Source organism: Xylocopa sonorina, chromosome 17 (assembly GCF_050948175.1).
Source record: "Xylocopa sonorina isolate GNS202 chromosome 17, iyXylSono1_principal, whole genome shotgun sequence".
NCBI classification, from domain to species: domain Eukaryota; kingdom Metazoa; phylum Arthropoda; class Insecta; order Hymenoptera; family Apidae; genus Xylocopa; species Xylocopa sonorina.
Genome location: NC_135209.1, coordinates 4,943,494 through 4,962,313, shown reverse-complemented (window position 1 = coordinate 4,962,313; position 18,820 = coordinate 4,943,494). Strand labels below are relative to the sequence as shown.

At 35.1% G+C, this 18,820-nt stretch overlaps 5 protein-coding genes across 5 annotated transcripts; 4 read left to right on the top strand and 1 right to left on the bottom strand.

Annotated features, from left to right (window-relative positions):
• Positions 1-332: 332 nt before the first annotated feature.
• Positions 333-3,036, top strand: Nup75 (nuclear pore complex protein Nup75). The gene is made up of 8 exons (XM_076907813.1): positions 333-485; positions 605-1,031; positions 1,122-1,501; positions 1,587-1,906; positions 1,986-2,203; positions 2,281-2,499; positions 2,586-2,685; positions 2,756-3,036. The coding sequence occupies exons 1-8, from the start codon at positions 441-443 to the stop codon at positions 2,964-2,966; spliced, it is 1,920 nt and encodes a 639-aa protein (XP_076763928.1). The 5' UTR covers positions 333-440; the 3' UTR covers positions 2,967-3,036.
• Positions 3,037-4,591: 1,555 nt separating this feature from the next.
• Lrrk (Leucine-rich repeat kinase) lies at positions 4,592-12,529 on the top strand. The gene is made up of 2 exons (XM_076907895.1): positions 4,592-4,722; positions 4,797-12,529. The coding sequence occupies exon 2, from the start codon at positions 4,805-4,807 to the stop codon at positions 12,188-12,190; it is 7,386 nt and encodes a 2,461-aa protein (XP_076764010.1). The 5' UTR covers positions 4,592-4,722; positions 4,797-4,804; the 3' UTR covers positions 12,191-12,529.
• Positions 11,452-14,644, bottom strand: LOC143431313 (oxidized purine nucleoside triphosphate hydrolase). The gene is made up of 3 exons (XM_076907944.1): positions 14,299-14,644; positions 13,552-13,697; positions 11,452-13,151 (listed from the first exon to the last, which is right to left on the bottom strand). Exons 1-3 carry the CDS (start codon positions 14,448-14,450, stop codon positions 12,958-12,960), a joined length of 492 nt encoding a protein of 163 aa, XP_076764059.1. The 5' UTR covers positions 14,451-14,644; the 3' UTR covers positions 11,452-12,957.
• Positions 14,645-15,879: 1,235 nt separating this feature from the next.
• Positions 15,880-17,035, top strand: Nero (deoxyhypusine hydroxylase nero). The gene is made up of 3 exons (XM_076907870.1): positions 15,880-16,204; positions 16,272-16,592; positions 16,684-17,035. Exons 1-3 carry the CDS (start codon positions 15,925-15,927, stop codon positions 16,992-16,994), a joined length of 912 nt encoding a protein of 303 aa, XP_076763985.1. The 5' UTR covers positions 15,880-15,924; the 3' UTR covers positions 16,995-17,035.
• A 207-nt stretch (positions 17,036-17,242) lies between these two features.
• Positions 17,243-18,682, top strand: LOC143431184 (uncharacterized). Its single transcript, XM_076907741.1, has 5 exons — positions 17,243-17,394; positions 17,467-17,686; positions 17,783-17,962; positions 18,019-18,295; positions 18,672-18,682. The coding sequence occupies exons 1-5, from the start codon at positions 17,243-17,245 to the stop codon at positions 18,680-18,682; spliced, it is 840 nt and encodes a 279-aa protein (XP_076763856.1).
• The last annotated feature ends 138 nt before the right edge of the window (positions 18,683-18,820 follow it).

Here is an 18,820-nt window from a genome sequence, read left to right as displayed (position 1 = left end):
ATTAGTCAATAATATATAGTCATATAACGCAGTATTTCTTACAATAAAGTTTGGACAAGCTTGAAACCCTCGTGCACTCCAACTTGATCGACTACAATCTAATGTAATAGATCACAAATCGAATTAATTAGAGTATTAATGCATACCTGCACTGAGTTTTAACAATTTTAATGCGATGCAACGTTAACCCACGCATCTTCTTGAACTTGTACTAGTATCGAACACCCGAGTCACGTATTTATTAACACACGCGAGCACACGTATCGACAGATATCGTATAATCGAACTCATTGTTCGATATTCTGCAACGTCACCCTTTAGACTTATTAAAGACAACAACAAAGTTGGAATTGCAGGCATAAAACACGAATGTAAAAATTAATGTAAATATTGTTATAAAATAGTATATAATATACTACGTAGAACAGCTCTTTTTTTTTATGGGAATACCTAACATGAACGAAGACGAGGGCCCGCCAAACGTGGTAAGAAATATAAATTCATTTTGCACATGCTTGAAGCTAAAGCTTAACCTATTCCACAAGTTTTCATTCACTTACTTTGTCCGATATCACAATAAAATACAAATATTTTTGCCTTTCAGGATTTACCAAATATTTCTAAGAATGCACGAATTGCTGGAAGTTGGTTGAACAGTAATAGAATTAGTATATACATCGATCAAAGACTGAATAAGAAAAGCCAAGAGAAATATGATCCAACGGTACACATTTTAAGGCCAGAAGTGATCCTATTTTCTCCATCATTGCGCAAATTAGTGAATGAAAGTAATGGAGTGTTTTTGTCCATTCAAAATCTAAAATCTTCATCCAATGATGTGAGATGCGAAATTCTAAAGCATAGCAAACAATACAGGTCTATTTTAAGAGCCTGCATAGAGAGCTTGCACGATATACGTGGAAAAGTTTTGTCCCATAAAAGAGAATCGTTAGAGAACTTTCTAACTATTTTTTATCACATAGAATGTGTGTGGCACCTAACTGAAATTCTTTATATAGATGTAGTACCGGGTAATGTTATTTTAGTATAACTATGTGCTAATAATAAAAAAAGAATACTTAATAAAGAAATACTAAATACTATTATATCTTTAAATTTAGGGGACGTAATATTACCACAATTGTTAGAATGGATCAGATTTCATTTTCCATCTAGAGAACTTATGGCAGTTAAAATATTAGCCCAGAAAACAATTGGTGCCGATTTGGAACATACAAATTATTGGGAAGCAGTAATTGGTTGTGCATTACATGGAAAATTAGATTTAGTGAGAGCTTTATTAACTCTGCATAGTAAAGCGGACCATCCAGCATTTGTAATAGCAGAAAATATTCTTAAAACAATGCCCATATACAATGTGTACGGCGGTTATTCTATCAATGAGTTTACTATGCGCTGGAAACATTGGCAACATGATTTACGTGCAAATCTAGACAATAAAGCTTTTATTACTGACCCTAATTTGGAAGAGATTATGAAGGTATTCGCAATACATTATATACATATATATATGTACAAATGCAACAAAATAATATTATATCACTTATTAAAAACATTTAATACAGTTAATTGTAGGAGAAGAAGAAGTACTATGGAAATTTGCACAGTACACGGACGAATGGTATGAATTATTGGCAGCAGAATTATTCTATACCTCTCCGTGTTGTAAGCAGCCGGAGCTTTCGCATCACGCGAATATTCTTTTCAAAATATGGCTAGCTAATAAACCTTCAGATAATGCTATACGTGCCTTGATGGAGAGTAATTTGCACGTTGTTATTAGAGAAATACAATACATGGGCGATAACGGATGGTTCGCTGCTCATTTGGTGGATTTGTTATACACTTGTGGAAAGCTTAAAATATTAGATAAAGATCAAATAGAGTAACTATAATTCGTGATTCGTATTATAAGTACAATTATTTGTCAAGGAAACACTAAGCAATATTTTATTTTTTAATAGAGTTAGTAGCCAACTTCATGAATCTCTTATACTAGAATACGGTACCACGCTAATGGGGCATCATTCTTTATGGCAATGTGGTGCAAGTTATCTGATACATTGCCCTATTCAAGGCTTAGCCAGACTAGAGTTACTGTTACAATCATTACCAATGGAATCAGAGGCGAGAGTAAATAAGATTCTAGACATAGCACGAGATAATAAGATGGATCACATAGGTTGATATACTATTTTTCAACATTTAAAATTTCAAGTGAGGGATCATAACTGAATTAAAAATTAAAACTTTTTTTAGCTGCTAGCATATGTAAAATTCAAGGAATGAAATCTATAAAACAAGGGAGATTAGGAAATGCACTTGCATGGGCATTAAAGGCCCAAGATAGTGGTTTTGTAACATACATTGCAGATCAGTTTTTGAAACATTATGCGGAACATGGAAAATTAGAATGTCGTGACTTGTTGGAAAATTTAGGTTTTTGTATGATGGCCAGTGATAGACTCACATTCTTAGGTAAATCAATTTCGAAAAATTAAAAATATAAATAGTCGATCGATATCGATTATATGTATTTAATTATCATTGTGCTTTATAATTAGGAAAATATTGCGAATTTCATCAAATGTATGGTATTGGAGAATTTAAAGAGGCTGCAAGTTTACTAGTATCTCTTTTAGTTTCAAATTTAACGCCGAAATAGTAAGTAAAATACAAACATGTTTCATATTTAAATTAAAAAATGCATTTTTGTAGCAAACGTTTGTTTCAGTTTTTGGTCCATACTTTTATTAGATGCTATTCCATTATTAGAAGCCAAAGACGTAATTTTGTCTTCCAGTGATTGCTTTGAATTGTTGCGTTGTGTAGAAGCGCACGGAGACGATCCGAAATTTCAAGATGAAATTGAAATCTTTCGATTAGCCGTTGCTAGAAACCTGGCTCGAGCGTTAAGCCTTGAAGGCTGTCAGGTGGAACATTAGAAAGTTTACTAACAATTTATTATGTAAAAGTTTTCTAATTTTTTAATTAAAAAAATCTTTACGTACATAAACATTAATGTGTTCCATTGAATCATGCTAAAATTCCTCTATGATCATGAATATTAACTTCAAGAAGATTTTAGCATGATATACCTTTGCAGATAAATAAATATTTTTACATATACGATTTTTGTATATAAAAATCAATTTATAATCAATACTTAAATTTTAAATATCATTTTTCCTAATTGTTCCTATTTTTACATCTTATACTGCTATTAATATGTGTATTTTCAGGTATAAGATTCTGGTGTGAATGTGTTTAAAAATATTGAATAGTTCCATAGAAAAATTCATTGGTTTCCATTCATTCGATATTTGGATCAAGGTCTGTTCTCATATACAATTGATCTACACAACGCACAATTAAAGTTAGATAGAAGCCAATTCGCAACAAGTATTTTAAAATAAATACAATGGTGAACAGTGTTTGATTCTCGATAATGCATATAACCTAAATAAAACTTTTTTATATTTTTAAACAATTTTCAGCAATTTATTATTGATGAACATTTCGAAGCTGGAGCAATAGATTGACATAAGATAAATATAACGTTTTTACACAACTGTCTATAGTATAACATAATTCTATATATAGAAAAAGAGATATACAAAGTATAAAATAAAAGTCAGGATTACATACGTATATATATATATGCTTATATATACACGAATTTAATCCTGATTAAACATTATTGGACAATGAAATATTTATTATGTAATATCTGCAATTAAAATTATGCATTACTTACCATAGTTAACCAAAAACATTGCATTACAATTTGTAGCTGTATTGAAAAATTACATGTATATTATTTTACAGTGGTACATTAGAACATAATGGAAAAGAGAAACAAATTTTATATGCAATGGTAATTAAAACTACCTAAGAGGCTCAAATGACAGCAATAATGACACTATTACCGTAACAATACCCTTTGTATGTAAAAAAATCAATTGATGTAAAAGATCGGTAATATCATTACGTAATATCAAAAGTATTACTATTTATTTAAATCGATCCGACGCTACTGATGCATAACATTGCGACCAGAGGTGTGTACATACAGTCGATAAAGCGAACAGTCAAAATGGCGTTTCGCTAAGTGTTATGTTGTTTAGTAGCACACTGGTATCTCGTTCCAACGCTGTTCTATCACTTAAACCATTGCTACAATTGTCAGTGTAAGACGTTTAAATGAGAATTATGGAAAGGAAATTATGCGTGCACATCGTACAGTAAAAATTTCAAACATATCGATTGAACATGATTCTTTCAATCACACTCCGCGTAATGTACGTAATGTTTTGACACCGATACGCGAGTTTCCGATTCGTATACCGAGGTTTAAATCGTAAACAAGATTATTATTTAATATAATGACGAAACGAAGGTGCAAGGTGTCGAATAAATTCGTAAATTATACTTGAAACTTGTAAAATTTGTTTGTATAAAAATTAGTAAACGAATAGTAGAAAGTTTACAAATGTATGTAAACAGTTTCAAGTATTCAACTTCCACTTCAGACACAGTGGATGTAAAATTGATTTCTTGCGCGTTAGATTGCAATGAGTATAAAACGTTTAGCTTCAATCGAATTGAAAATAAAAAATCTTACGCGAAATATCATAAGAGGAGAGAACATCAATATGGATGTGTAATTAAGCTTCAGAGCGATTTATAGACACACGGTTGGTGAGTACTAAAGAGATAATATTCTCACAAGTATTTTAACAGAAGGTACAAAAATATATTGTAAGAATTTACAGTTTACATAATGGAAGATTATACTCCCATCGATGAAGATTTTCCTGGTCGTCTATTACATCAAGCTGCTCTATGGGATAATGCTGAATTGTTGGAGGATCTTTTGAGAGGGGAGCATGCACAGTATATAAATAGTCAAGACTCGTGGGGCAGGACGCCATTGCATGCTGCAGCTATTACTGAAAATTCAAGATGCTTGGATGTGCTGCTGTCTGCAGGAGCCAATCCAAATATACCATGCGGACCAAGAGGTCACTATCGAACACCGTTACATATCTGCGCCGAACATGGTCACAGTTCGAACATTGAGAAACTTCTGAAGTTCAAAGCCAATCTAATGATCCAGGACAATAACGGTCAAAGACCATTGGACGTAGCTGAAAGTGCTAAACAAGATGTTTGTTCAAATTTGCTCAAATTGGCAGCTGAGAAACATGAATTGGCGAAACTTGCAGTGCACGCTTCTTTACGTGCGATTTGCATTCAAGGAGACACCGTCGCGGCTAAGAATATTATTCAAGGGCATACATCCGATTTGCCATGCATTATTAACATGGCACCTAACGGTGCGAACACTTTGCTTTTTATAGCGTGCGAAATGGGCCACAAGGATATAGTTCGGTTGCTTCTAGATCACGGCGCGGATTGTAGAATGCATCCCGTCACTAAGTACTGTCCATTGTATATAGCCTGTTACAATGGAAAAGTAGAAATAGTAGACTTACTTCTGCGACATTTCCCTAAGCAAGTACAATCGTTAACCGTAGAAAAATGGTTACCGATTCACGCAGCAGCCATAAATGGTCATCATTTAGTTATCGATTTGTTATTGAAATTCGAGTATCCACAACACACGTATCAACGATACAAAGACTCATCCGGTGAATTCGAGTACGAGATGCCATTTGATATAAATACTCAAGACGTTACGGGACAGAACGTTCTTTATATATCTAGTATGCTCGGGAACGTTAAAATCGTAGAGTTATTGCTAAATTACAGGGTAAAGGCGAGGAAAATCAAAGAGGAAGATATGAGCGTGGCGCAGCCGCTTCCTCTGTCGAAAAGAAAAATTTCAAGCGGCATACAACGATTGATGTCCAGTTTGAATTTCAGAAGCAAAGCATTTGAAAAGAAAGATGACAATATGATATGTCCATTGAATTTAGATTTATATTGCAACAATGCCAGTGAGACATGTTTGCACGCAGCAGTAAAAGGCAAGCACACAGAAGTAGTTGCCGCTTTGTTATTGGCCGGCGCGGATCCGAATTTGCCTTTAAAAGTTCCTCACGATCAGAGTGATCCAGAAAATAATTATTCCAGCGCGCTAATCATAGCTTGCCAACAGCGCGACATAAAAATCGCCGATCTTTTACTAAAGCACGGTGCTGTGGATAATACGTGCAAAGCAATCAAAATCGCCGCGCAGAATCAAGACGAACCACTAACTGCAAAACTCTTGTCCATAAAAGCTTATCCGGATTCAGAATACAAGATCAACAAAAAAGCTATGACTGAATGCACTCAAACTTCTCACTTCTCTCCGTTATCCACATTCGGAAACGTTACGTATTCGACACTGTTTCCAAATACACCAACGATGATCAATTGGCACGACCAACAGTGTCGTCTTTCTCAGATACGTGCGCAATGGTTGACCGATGCGGTGTTACACGTGAACAAGAAGCTGAGCGCTAAAACTAACGATACGGTGTACTACGCCATCACAAGGATAGATATTTCTCAGAACTCTATCACTTCTGTACCATCTGTTATATTTTACCTACAAAGTCTACGTTACCTTAATATGGCCCAAAATAAAATAGACACTCTAACAGCCGAACCAAAAAGCCCCAAAGACAAACTGTGCCCGGTTTTAGAAGAGATGTATCTTCAATACAATCGACTCGAACAATTGCCAGAATTCATCATGAATTTACCTGCGCTGGAGATAATGGATGTTTCTAATAACAAGTTGCAGTGTCTTCCAGACAATTTGTGGCGGGCGCCAAAGTTGAAAGAGTTAAACGCATCGTTCAATTTGTTGAAGGATTTACCTAGCCAAGTTTCTCAAAACATCTCTAGGAAACCGCAACGAGAAGACTGTCTGAACAACAGCCCGAGTAGTCGAAGTTTAGCCTCGCAGTTGGCCATTTCGCGCGAGGACTCGTTGGAATTCGAATCGTTCACTAAAATAGCGAACGCCCAAATTATCGAGATGGATCGACCTCACGTGTGGACCAAATCCGTTCAAGTGTCGGAGAAGATCTCGGATGACAACGAAGGCGGGGCAAGATCTGTATTGGCGTCCTTAAACTTGGCTCATAACTTATTCAACAGCATTCCAGTGGCTTTACCATGCTTGGCTGTTAATCTGGTGAGACTAAATATGGCTTACAATTCTCTTCGATCTATGAGTCATATCACCTCGTATCCGGCGAGCTTGAAACAATTAGACTTATCGAATAATCAAATCTCCCGTTGGCCAAGCTTACCGCAAGTGGATGGTGCCGACTTGATGGAACAAGCGAACACAGCATGCTATTGCCCCACAACGAACGTGCAGTCTCCTATTGTTCCAGGCAGTAACAGACAAACGGCAACGTCTTTACGCGATGTGGTGCTTATGTCAGTTTGTACCCACAGACGTCATCTGCGCTTGGAGAATTTAAGAACATTGATCCTAGCCAACAATCTGTTGAGCAGAATTCAATTAACATCCGTAGACGACGGAGAGATGCCAAATTTCGAAGAGGAGAGCGTGGACAAGGATACGAAGATCACTTACTCGGGCTCGAAATTGTACCTTCTATTCCCCAACGTCAGCATGCTCGACGTTAGCAATAATAAATTGAAAGAGATTCCGCAGAATATCTACGAACTGAATAATCTATCAGTACTAAACATAAGCGGTAATCCGGACATCACGGAGCTACCACCACAGATGGGATTGCTCTCCCGTTTGTGGAATTTGAATACTCAAGGTTGCAGATTACAGGAACCATTGAAGACGATGATCGAGTCGAAAAAGTATAAGACAATGGACGTAATCGGTTATTTGAAATCAATTTTAGAGGATGCCAAACCGTACGCTCGGATGAAATTAATGATCGTTGGGATTCAAGGTATCGGTAAAACCAGCCTGTTGGAACAACTGCGACAAGAAGGTGAAGTTCCAAATAAGAAGAAGTCGTCGGAACACTGGGCGAAAAGAATGGGTAATAAAAATATCAACGCGAAGACTGCGAGGGGAACAACGATATCCACTGTGGGCGTTGATATCGGCGATTGGATCTACGAGAAGAAAGTGAGGGGCCAGTCATCCCACGGACCAGTTTATTTTAGAACGTGGGACTTTGGCGGACAAAAGGAATACTACGCGACGCATCAATACTTTTTGTCCAAACGGAGTTTGTACTTAGTTGTATGGAGAATCACGGATGGTTTCAAAGGTGTATCTGAAATATTTCAATGGCTGGTAAATATTCAGAGCAGAGCACCAAATTCCCCGGTGATTATCATTGGCACTCATTACGATATATCGTACGAGCATAGCGAGGCTTTACAGCAGTATATTCGCGACAAATTTATAAACGTGGTTGACGCTGAGAAATGTGGTCTGCCGAAAGTGATGGAGACCATAGAAGTGAGCTGTAAAACAAGGCACAACATAAAAATGCTGTGCAATCTGATATACGACGTTGTCTTTAGCTTAAGGTCGCCGGGAAGCAAAGAATTATTACTCGAACAAAAAGTTCCTGCTAGCTATCTTGCCTTGGAAGACGTGGTGATACAACTAGCGCACGATAGGAAGTTATCCGGTGGGGATCCGGTTTTGAAAGCTGACCAGTATTACACCGCAGTAAATAACGAGCTTCAAAAGTTACACAGATCATTTCGGGATCCCGCTGAGCTGCATCAAGCGACGCTTTTTCTCCATGAGAATGGCATTATTTTACATTACGACGACGCCACTCTGAAAGATTTGTACTTCCTCGACCCGCAATGGCTGTGCGACATGTTAGCGCACGTAGTGACGATACGTGAAATTAATCCGTTCGCTAGATCTGGTATAATGAAGTTGGACGACATTCAACACGTCTTCAAGTCTTCTACGATATCGTCTATCGATACTCAAGGATACATTGTTAGCTTATTAAATAAGTTCGAAGTTGCGTTAACTTGGGATTACCGTACTCTGTTGATCCCCTCTTTGTTGCCGACTGAAGAGGACATATTAAGGAACAATCAAGTGATCAAAATTCCGGTAAAGACGCGGGGCTGGCACGTGCGTTCGAAGAAAATCACGTCTCCGATGATAACGTTTCAGAATTCCACCGGAGACAGTAAATCGAGTACGGAGTGTGTGCTCACGTCGAGATCGCAACCGGATTGTTCCGTTACGCGATTGCTTTTAATGTCTTATTTCCCCAGTGGCTTTTGGTCGAGGCTCATAACTAGGATCCTAGCCGACGACGCAATCGTTGAAATAGTGATGTCATTTCTGGCGCCGTTTAAGGATTTTGTCGACGACAATATCTTTACAAGCTTGTTAGATACGCAAGCGGAATGGATACTTTGGCAAACAGGGATAGAGTTAAGATACACTAACATTACTTTATTGCGGCTTAAGGAAGTCAATTACAATTTGAAGAACTCACCGTATGATTATAGACAATTCAAGTTCAAACTGAAGCAGGATGGGATATGGTGTACGGTCGACTTAAAGAATTCGGCGATTTTAGAGATCTGGTTTCCAGTTGATACTTTAGTCATAAAACAACCCATAATGTCGGATTCGACCGAAGATGAACCAATGGGCTACCAGGCGATTGTAGTGGAACCTCGGCCAGAAAGTATGCCACAATTGTTGGCGTTGATAGTCGATCATATTGATATTTTATTGGAAGATTGGTATCCTACATTAGGAACGCGATTTGTACATACATCAGAGGGTAAATTGTTAGTCACGCGACTGATACCGTGTCCACGGTGTCTGCTAAGTAACGGGGAAAACGAGAATGAAATTAGCGATAACGATCGCTTGGCCGAAGATATTCAAAAATATTACATAAATAAAGAACGACAGAGTCAAGATAGTTATAAGTCTGATGGTGATAGTGGCGTAGGGTATGATAGCCTAACATCGAGTAGAATGCCATCTTTAGAAGGCCATCCAGATTTTGTTAAACAAAATACTCATTCCGAGGGTATCTTAGCGTATTCCTGGATGGTCGAAGAATGCATTCTGTCTGCCTATAGTAACAAACCAATTAGCTGCCCTAAACACTCTGACATTCCATTGTCACACGTAGCGCCAGATATTATATTTATGGATCTCGGTGCGAAACACTTGATAAAATCGGAAGATATTAAATTGGGGAAATTGTTAGGTCGAGGAGCGTTTGGATTCGTATTTAAAGGTGTCTGTCGTTTATCAGGAAGTTATCAAAAAGTCGACGTTGCCATCAAGATGTTGCAACCAGTTCCACCAGGTCCGAACTCGAAGCAATCCGCGGTTCTTGCTTACAAAGCTGCTCAAAGTAAATGGGATCGAGATCCTTTACAGTATGCTTGTAAAGCTTATTGTACCGCGAGGCAAGAGCTAAATATTTTGTTGACGCTCAGGCATACAAATATCGTGCCTCTGATTGGAATAGTTGTCAGTCCATTGGCACTAGTATTAGATTTAGCACCGGAAGGGGCGTTGGATAACGTCTTAAAAAATTATAGACGTTCCGGTGCTAAATTAGACCCGTACACATTGCAAGCTATAATTCTTCAAGTGGCAAAAGCTGTCGAATATCTTCATCAGCAGCACGTGATTTATAGAGATTTGAAATCGGAAAATGTTTTAGTTTGGCAGATGCCTTTGCCGTTTCAAGATCATCCTGAACATCCTGTCCACGTTAAAGTAGCTGATTACGGCATATCCAGGCTAACGTTACCAACTGGAGCTAAAGGATTCGGAGGAACGGAAGGATTTATGGCACCAGAAATTATCAAGTACAACGGTGAAGAAGAGTATACTGAAAAAGTTGACTCGTTTTCATTTGGAATGTTTATATACGAATTAATCACCTTGAGGCAACCATTTGAAGGACACGAGGCAGTTAAAGAATGCATATTAGAAGGCGGTAGGCCGCCATTAACTTATAGAGAAACATTTCATCCTTGTTATGCTCTTGATTTAATGGTCATATGTTGGGCTCAAAATCCAAAAGATCGACCTACAGCTAGTCAGATAGTTTCCATTGCATCAGCGCCTGAATTTACACATCTTATAGACGTTATATTATTAACAGAGAGAACCCAAGTAACCGCTATTACCATGACAAATAGAACTATAGAAGAAAATTTAAACGGCGATGAAATTTGGTTCGGACATAACAATGGTGAAGTTGACATGTTGTTAGGAACACAGAAAGGCTGGTTACAGCACGTTAGGATTGAAACTCCTATAATACCATACGCAATGTGCGGAGTGGATGGATATATATGGATTGGTGATGATACTGGACAAGTACACGTTTACCTAGGCAGTAACTTTGGTTGTGTTGCAAGCTATAATCTCGAACTTGATCATAGCATAGAATCGAAGATAGTAGGTTTAATTTATTTGGAACAAATGAAACAGTTTGCGGTAGCGTTGCATAGCGGGAAAACATTTTTATTGTCGAATTCTTTCACACAAATGAAGAAAATAGAAATTGCGACTGATATTCAAGACAATATAAAAACGTACTCGTTAGCAGCTGTTTATAAAAAGAAACGAATATTGGAATTATGGGTTGGCCAGAGTTTCGGTAGAGTTTCAATTTATATTCTAAAGGACAATAGTCTGATAGATACCATACAAGTTTCTCACGTAACTGGAGAGACGGCTGTTAAAAATTTATTTGCTACGTATTTATTAAGCGCCGAGAACTCCGTTTTATCATACACGTACCCTGGTTGTATCGTATATCAATGGGATGTGGACACGAGGCAGATAATAAATAAATTAGATATGTCTAAATTAGTACCTTGCTCAGAGAGTCTGAAATCCATTTCTATAGAGGAAAATTTATCAACAGAAAAGTGCCAAGTAACAGCCCTCGAGGCTTGTAGAAATCAATTGTACATTGGTACTACTTGGGGATGCATTGTAGTCGCTGAATGTAACTCTCTTAGACCAATCACCGTTTTCAGACCTTTCGAAGGTAAAGTGTGTCAAATAATATCATTTAAATCAACAGATGAAAAGAAATTAGTATTGGCAACCGTTGGTCAGGGTTATAGAAGCTTAATTTCTCGATACACGGATTTTCCAATCGATAGCTTAGACGCGGAAGACCTTAAGCATAGTATGTACACTCTGCTATGGAGATCTGAACATTGGTCAGCTGCTTAAACAATAATTTTTTTATAATAACGTAATGCCAAGAGTGCTTTGTGGTGCAAAGATAAAAAGTGATATAACTGGTTGAGAATTCTATACGTCCATAACAGTCTGTAGACTTTAAGCTTTTTATCTTGCTTCATCTTACATCTTTTGAGCCGAAGATAAAATATTTATCCTTTAATCTGTCCAAGCTATACGGTGCTTGATTAAAACATTCTCTGCAAACACTTTGCGGAATGAGCATAACTAATCTAAGCAGGATATTTTTATCTTTCCGTGATGTAATACACAGCATAGTTTTATAATTATAGTTTTATAACTCACAATAAAAGTACTTAGGGTTGTAAAGTAACGATAATTTGATTTTGATAAAAGAAAATGTAGAAAGTGGATTATTGACCTCGCAACGTATTCGGAAAATTGATTTAATGATCTCTGAAATATCACGAAATATCTGTATCTAAGAATAGTAGAGCACGTGTGCTTTTACTCGATGCATAGTTGCAGGTGTACAATTAATGTAGTACCAATGTAACATACATGCATTTGTACACAATACCTGCTTACAAATTTGTCTGAATATAATCTGAGATTAACGAGTGACAAAAAGTGATGGTAATTTCAAGATAGTGTACTACTAAGTAAAATCACAAAATTAGTGTAAAGTTACATTTGATTACAATTACAGTAATGTGAAAGTAATGTTTTTTAATAACTGAGGTTATTAATAAGAATACGTAAAGAAATATGTGAAAATGATGAATAAAACGTGAGTGTTAAGAGAGATGATCTACGGTTGGTAGTTCTTCCACAGTTTCAATGTTGTGCTTAAGAATTAGGTTCTGACCTCGGTACAAAAAGTATCCCTTGAACAATTCTCCTCGTAACATGTAAGGGAACCAATATTTATCATCCGCCCACATTTGTGTGAAAGGTATATCTTTCAAGTTATACCATTTCGGTCGCATTTCTAAACAGAAGAGTACATATATAATTATACTGTATTTATTTTATCTTTAAGTAGGTAACACACACATTAGATATTATGAAAAATCATGTAAGGGATATATTTTTGAACTTTTTCATTTTGCTTGAACATACTTTCCATCTCTTTCGTGTTTCTAAATTGATCTTTACAATTTACACAATTCAAGAAGCAATGACATGCAATCTGATGCTTGTGATTGGACAAAAACTACTGCTACTTGGTTGAAGTAGACAAATATAAAATTACTGCACTATAAATGAAATTGCACATAGTAAATATAAGTATAAATAATTATATATATAATAATTAGTAAGACTGTAAATACTTGATAGTAATGTAATATTAATTTCAGTTAAAATCTCAGTGTTTAAAAATTAAATACCTTCTGATTCTGTTACTTCCCCGGAATACTTGTATGTTTCAAAAACATGAACTTCTAATAGAACTTTATCTCCTTCAAATTCGAATTCCAAAATTCCAGTTTTTTTTAATTCTTGTGCAGATAAGCCACATTCTTCTCTTAATTCACTGTAAAATTACAAGCTAGTAATTTATGTATTTTTAACTTAGGTACTTTTTCTTAATTATTTTTACTAATTACTGTCACAATTTTAATTTATACATATACAATATTCTTTATTTATTTCATTATTTAAAACTGTACCTATATATACAAGGTAATTCATGAGAAATATCTTCTATATATATCATTACCTTTAAATATGAAAATGAATTTAAAAATTAAACATAATACAAGGTTTGATAATTTAATTATTAAGAGTACTAAATTCAAATTGGGATTATGTGATACCGCAAAGTGTGATATGTTGAAATATAGTGAGAAATCATATACATTATTCTATTGTTTTTCATTTTTAAGTACGAAACACTTTAGCATCGAGGTAAATATCTTAAACAGTATGATCATGAATTATCTTGTATATCACTTAATAAAATGATGAAAACTTTTGTTAAAATTCATTGTTATTCAATGTATCGATTATTACAAAATATAAAATATTGTTAAATATAAAATTCCCAACTTATTACTGATATTAATTTTTTTTAGAGACACATTATTAAGACAGTATTTTATATTTAACATACTTATAATATTTAAAATTATTACCGCATGGCTCCTTGAAGAATGGATTCTCCAGGTTCTACTTTACCACCAAACCCATTCCACTTATCTTTCCCAAAACCTCGTTTCTTTAAACCTAATAAAATTTCCGTTGTTTTCCTGACAAAAACTAAAGAAAATATTTTTCTCTTTGACATTTTTAATGTATTTAACTGTTCACCAAAGTTGAATTAGTAATAAAGGGAATTATATATCGTACAGTTTCATGGTTCCATTAACGAACGTTTAAATGTTCTAAGGTTATGCTATACGAAGGGTGTTAAATGTATTGGGGGTACTGCTTTGAATTTTCTACCCTTCAATACTTCTATCTGTTTACTATATTATTACAAATATAATCATAATACCAGTTTTAATATACATCAGTTTTGGTTTGTACAATTTTATTTAGTTTTTTTCAGTGATAGTATTTGTTGATGTATCTGTTATTGTAGGAGATACTGGAGATGACGATTTTGATATATCAAATTTTTCTTGGCCAAAAATCAGTTTATAACTGTTCAATGCTTTCTTATATGGTTCTTCATCTGTGCTATCAGCCTATAATTATTAAAATAAATTGTAGAACAATTACAATTTAAATATCATACAAAACATAGCTGTTGTATTTCTTGTAAAATTATTGAATTTGTATTGTGTATTACCTGTTGCAAAGTTTCATACAAAGTGAGGAATATTTGGGTATGGCTAACTTTGTGGCTTTTCAAATTTACTATTGGTAGAGTCACATCCTTGTGCAGTTTTCTACAAAGTTGCACATTTCAAATAAAAGTTAAAAATACAAGAGATACCATTAGTTGCACATGCATCGGTTTAACGTTAGGAAGCCATTGATATAGGAATACTTATAAAAGCTATATTTACGCTCTTATCTGATCTTCTGGATAAAAAATTGGTCGTATTTCGTTTTCTGATAGTTTTCTATCAAATTGTGGTGGGCACTTTGGAGGAAATGCTTTATATATGTTATACCATAGTGGTATGTTTTCTTCCTTTAATGCACCCCCCCGTATTAGCGATGTTACTCTAAAATTAGTGTAAAAGTTAAAATTATTCAAAGTTATCGAACATTAAATCCTACGTAACTTCGCAGCATATTTACAATGTATACGGGATACATATTATTGCTATAATTTGCATTTCCATTCAAATAATTCTTGTACATTATATATCAATGACAATTGATTTAACCAGGTGTATAACAGTAAACAATTTATAACCTTCTTTATATTAAGAAATGTATTAAATATGTATCAAATAATTTTACCTCTTGAAAATTGTTCCAATTCTTTCTGGTCTACTTTGAGCCATATTTAATACATAAAATTTTAGTTTCTGCAAATTATACTATGATGTACCTATACATACACAATTAGGTAGAATAATAATAATGCTACAATTAGTTCGCCTTCCGTCTGTATAGTCAAATTGCGCATGCGTGACATCATAGGCGATGATGTCAACAGCGTGGACGCGTAACCTCACACGTTCCCGTATAAAACAATAAGTGGACTGTTTAAACGTGCATAAAAATTGAATAAATTTCGGTGGAAGCTAATATATATGTCCCGCTTTAGTTAAATTGCAAAAGTTCATCAAGAATTCAGAAATATGTCACAAGTAAACGAGAATCAGATCTTAGCAATTGGCCGTGTGTTAAATGATCAGAACCGTCCACTGAAGGAAAGATTTCGTGCTTTATTTACCTTGAAAAATATCGGTGGCCCTACAGCTATCGAACAAATTCATAATTGCTTTAAAGATGATTCAGCCCTGTTGAAACACGAGCTTGCTTATTGTCTTGGTCAAATGCAAGACTCACGTGCTATACCAATTCTTATAGAAACATTAAGGGATGTTACACAAGAGCCAATGGTCCGTCACGAAGCAGGTAGTGCACACATTTGCATAATTCTCTATATTTCTTTGCAATGGTGCAAATTATTTTTTTGTAACAGGTGAAGCTTTAGGTGCAATTGGAGATTTTAGTGTAATACCGATATTAGAGGAGTACAGCAAAGACTCTGTACCAGAAGTTGCGGAAACATGTCAACTAGCGCTATGTTTATTGCAATGGCTAAAATCAAATAACGGTTGTACAAATTTACACAAGAGTCCTTACATGTCAATAGATCCAGCGCCGCCAGCTGATATTGTTGATGTTAAGAGGTTGAGAGAGATCCTTTTGGATGAAAATAGTTCTTTATTTGAAAGATATAGGGCTATGTTTTCTTTGAGGAATATATGTACTCCCGAGAGTATTCTTGCTCTTAGTGAGGGTAAATATGAAGCATTTTATATATATATATATAATTCTACGTTGCACAACTTTGGCACTTAAAAAGAGTGGCTTATCTATTACTTAAATAGGTTTGAAAATAGGCAGCGCATTGTTTAAGCATGAAATAGCTTTTGTTCTTGGGCAATTACAAAAAGAAATCGCTGTCCCTCACTTGGAAGCCTCTTTAAAGGATACGGATGAAAATGAAATGGTGCGACACGAGTGTGCGGAAGCGTTAGGTTCCATTGCTACTCCTGATTGTTTTAATATTTTAAATAAATACATAAACGACAGTAAGAGAGTTGTACGAGAGAGTTGCGTGATTGCATTGGATATGTGCGAATATGAGAATAGTTCAGAGTTTCAGTATGCAGATACTTTGGGCAAAGTTGCAGCTTAAGATTATGTTGTTAAAAATAAATAAAAATCTCCAGTATTAAATTATACTTACAATTATTTAAGATAGAAAACGATAAGTGTTATTATTTAATATATGTAAATATTGACTGTATCAAAATTCGTTGATTGTATTATGTTTCGTTGATTGTATTGTCTCTTCGTCATAGAACTAAACATGTTATTCAATTGTATGATTCATATGGATATACCACAAGATATCTGTGTGCTTCAAATTCTTTAAGTTTCATAATGGGGAATATTCTTAATAGATCGATTTCTCTTCCGAAAGTGAAGATAGATCGCGATGAAACTTCAAGTGAAAAATATTTTATGAAAGTAAAGGAGATCTGGCAGATTATGGAACAGAATACTTCGTATTATGGGTTTTCATTTTGCACTGTGTAACTATAAATATTTTTCGTAAGAATTCAGTTGCGAAAATAGATCATCTTAATGTGGCAACGCTCCCATAGAATTTTTAGGAATCATCCGAAATACGTGAAGTACTTCGAAAACGAATCAATACCTGAATTCGTTCAAGAAGCCAAAATTAAAAAGAAATTCTCCATTATATGCGACATCATGTGTGCCTTATTCATAGATTATTACGATAAACCGTCTAAAAGAGATTATATTCTTGGCTACATTGCGATGGTCCACAAAGATTTGGGACTAGCGTCGAAAGATTACGAAGTTTGTTAATTTTATGTTCCCTTACAATAGTGTATGTAATGTAAATTATACATAAAAGGGTGGTTACTTCTATTCCGAACCTTGGAATATTTGCAGAACTTTCTGTCAGATGTTCTAAAAGCGATAATCATTGAGTTACCGCAAATAATGAATGAGGAATACATTTTGGCTCAGTCAACATATTTTAATAATGTAGCCAAGATTTTAGTGAAACTTATGATTGAACTTAATAGAATGATGACGCAAATGATACGTATAGATACAGGAGTAAAGAAAGTATATAGTTCTTGAATAAGTAAGTAGAACAAAATTAAATGTGTGCTTTTTAGTAGTGTTGTACGTGGAACATTGATCCGGAATCGCAGATTATGTATGGCTATCCGGTGAGATATTGGGTGTATAAAAAACGATATTGGGAATATCGAAGGGCTATTTGGACGTCTATAGAGGCAGATACGTTGGCAACTACAACTGAGTTAAACGTAATCAAGACTAAGAAGAGACATTCACGCAAAAGGTCTGCAGAGATGAGGAGATTGAATCGTAGGAGGCAAATAGAGTCGAAAAGAAATATTAGCTCAGATAGCGATGAAGCGAGTCAATTACAAAGTAATTTAAGTAATACACTATATATTAAGAAATATACAACAAAATATTAAGAAATTTCGATCGTGAAATTCAAGATCAGGCGAGAAGCTTCTTTAACGAATCTTAATATAACATTTTGAAACTTTCTGTACAAGCAGAAAGTCAACGTTAGAAATCGTAGAAAGATTATAGAGAATTTCCTTTTCCTACTATTAATTACCATTAATAGGAGGAAGAACAAGAAATGATAACATTAAGCAATCAACGAGAATTTCGTGGCTGTTAGCAAAGGAAAGAATATTTGGAGGAGGGCAATTTGGAAGGAATTATAAATCTAAATTTTCTCCTATGGAAACCATTGAGGAGGTGAAAAATACAATTCTTATATTTGTTTTAGTTATAAACTAAGTGATACTTTGTTACTTTATGCTGATCAGCATAATCGAAAGTAGTTGTAATACTGCTAATACTTCACTATCTAAGGACGGTATGTCATCTTGTTGTGGTATCCGATTCGATAATGGGATAAGAAAACTGTTAACCAGC

Coding starts and splice junctions, on each gene's coding strand:
- Nup75 (XM_076907813.1), top strand. CDS start 441: ATGGGAATACCTAACATGAACGAAGACGAGGGCCCGCCAAACGTG. Junction 1,032..1,121: donor TTATATAGATGTAGTACCGG/GTAATGTTATTT, acceptor CTTTAAATTTAG/GGGACGTAATATTACCACAA. Junction 1,907..1,985: donor TTAGATAAAGATCAAATAGA/GTAACTATAATT, acceptor ATTTTTTAATAG/AGTTAGTAGCCAACTTCATG.
- Lrrk (XM_076907895.1), top strand. CDS start 4,805: ATGGAAGATTATACTCCCATCGATGAAGATTTTCCTGGTCGTCTATTA.
- LOC143431313 (XM_076907944.1), bottom strand. CDS start 14,450: ATGTCAAAGAGAAAAATATTTTCTTTAGTTTTTGTCAGGAAAACAACG. Junction 13,698..14,298: donor ATTCTTCAAGGAGCCATGCG/GTAATAATTTTA, acceptor GTAATTTTACAG/TGAATTAAGAGAAGAATGTG. Junction 13,152..13,551: donor GGAAGTAACAGAATCAGAAG/GTATTTAATTTT, acceptor TCTTCTGTTTAG/AAATGCGACCGAAATGGTAT.
- Nero (XM_076907870.1), top strand. CDS start 15,925: ATGTCACAAGTAAACGAGAATCAGATCTTAGCAATTGGCCGTGTGTTA. Junction 16,205..16,271: donor AATGGTCCGTCACGAAGCAG/GTAGTGCACACA, acceptor TTTTTGTAACAG/GTGAAGCTTTAGGTGCAATT. Junction 16,593..16,683: donor TATTCTTGCTCTTAGTGAGG/GTAAATATGAAG, acceptor TTACTTAAATAG/GTTTGAAAATAGGCAGCGCA.
- LOC143431184 (XM_076907741.1), top strand. CDS start 17,243: ATGGGGAATATTCTTAATAGATCGATTTCTCTTCCGAAAGTGAAGATA. Junction 17,395..17,466: donor GGGTTTTCATTTTGCACTGT/GTAACTATAAAT, acceptor ACGCTCCCATAG/AATTTTTAGGAATCATCCGA. Junction 17,687..17,782: donor TAGCGTCGAAAGATTACGAA/GTTTGTTAATTT, acceptor GAATATTTGCAG/AACTTTCTGTCAGATGTTCT.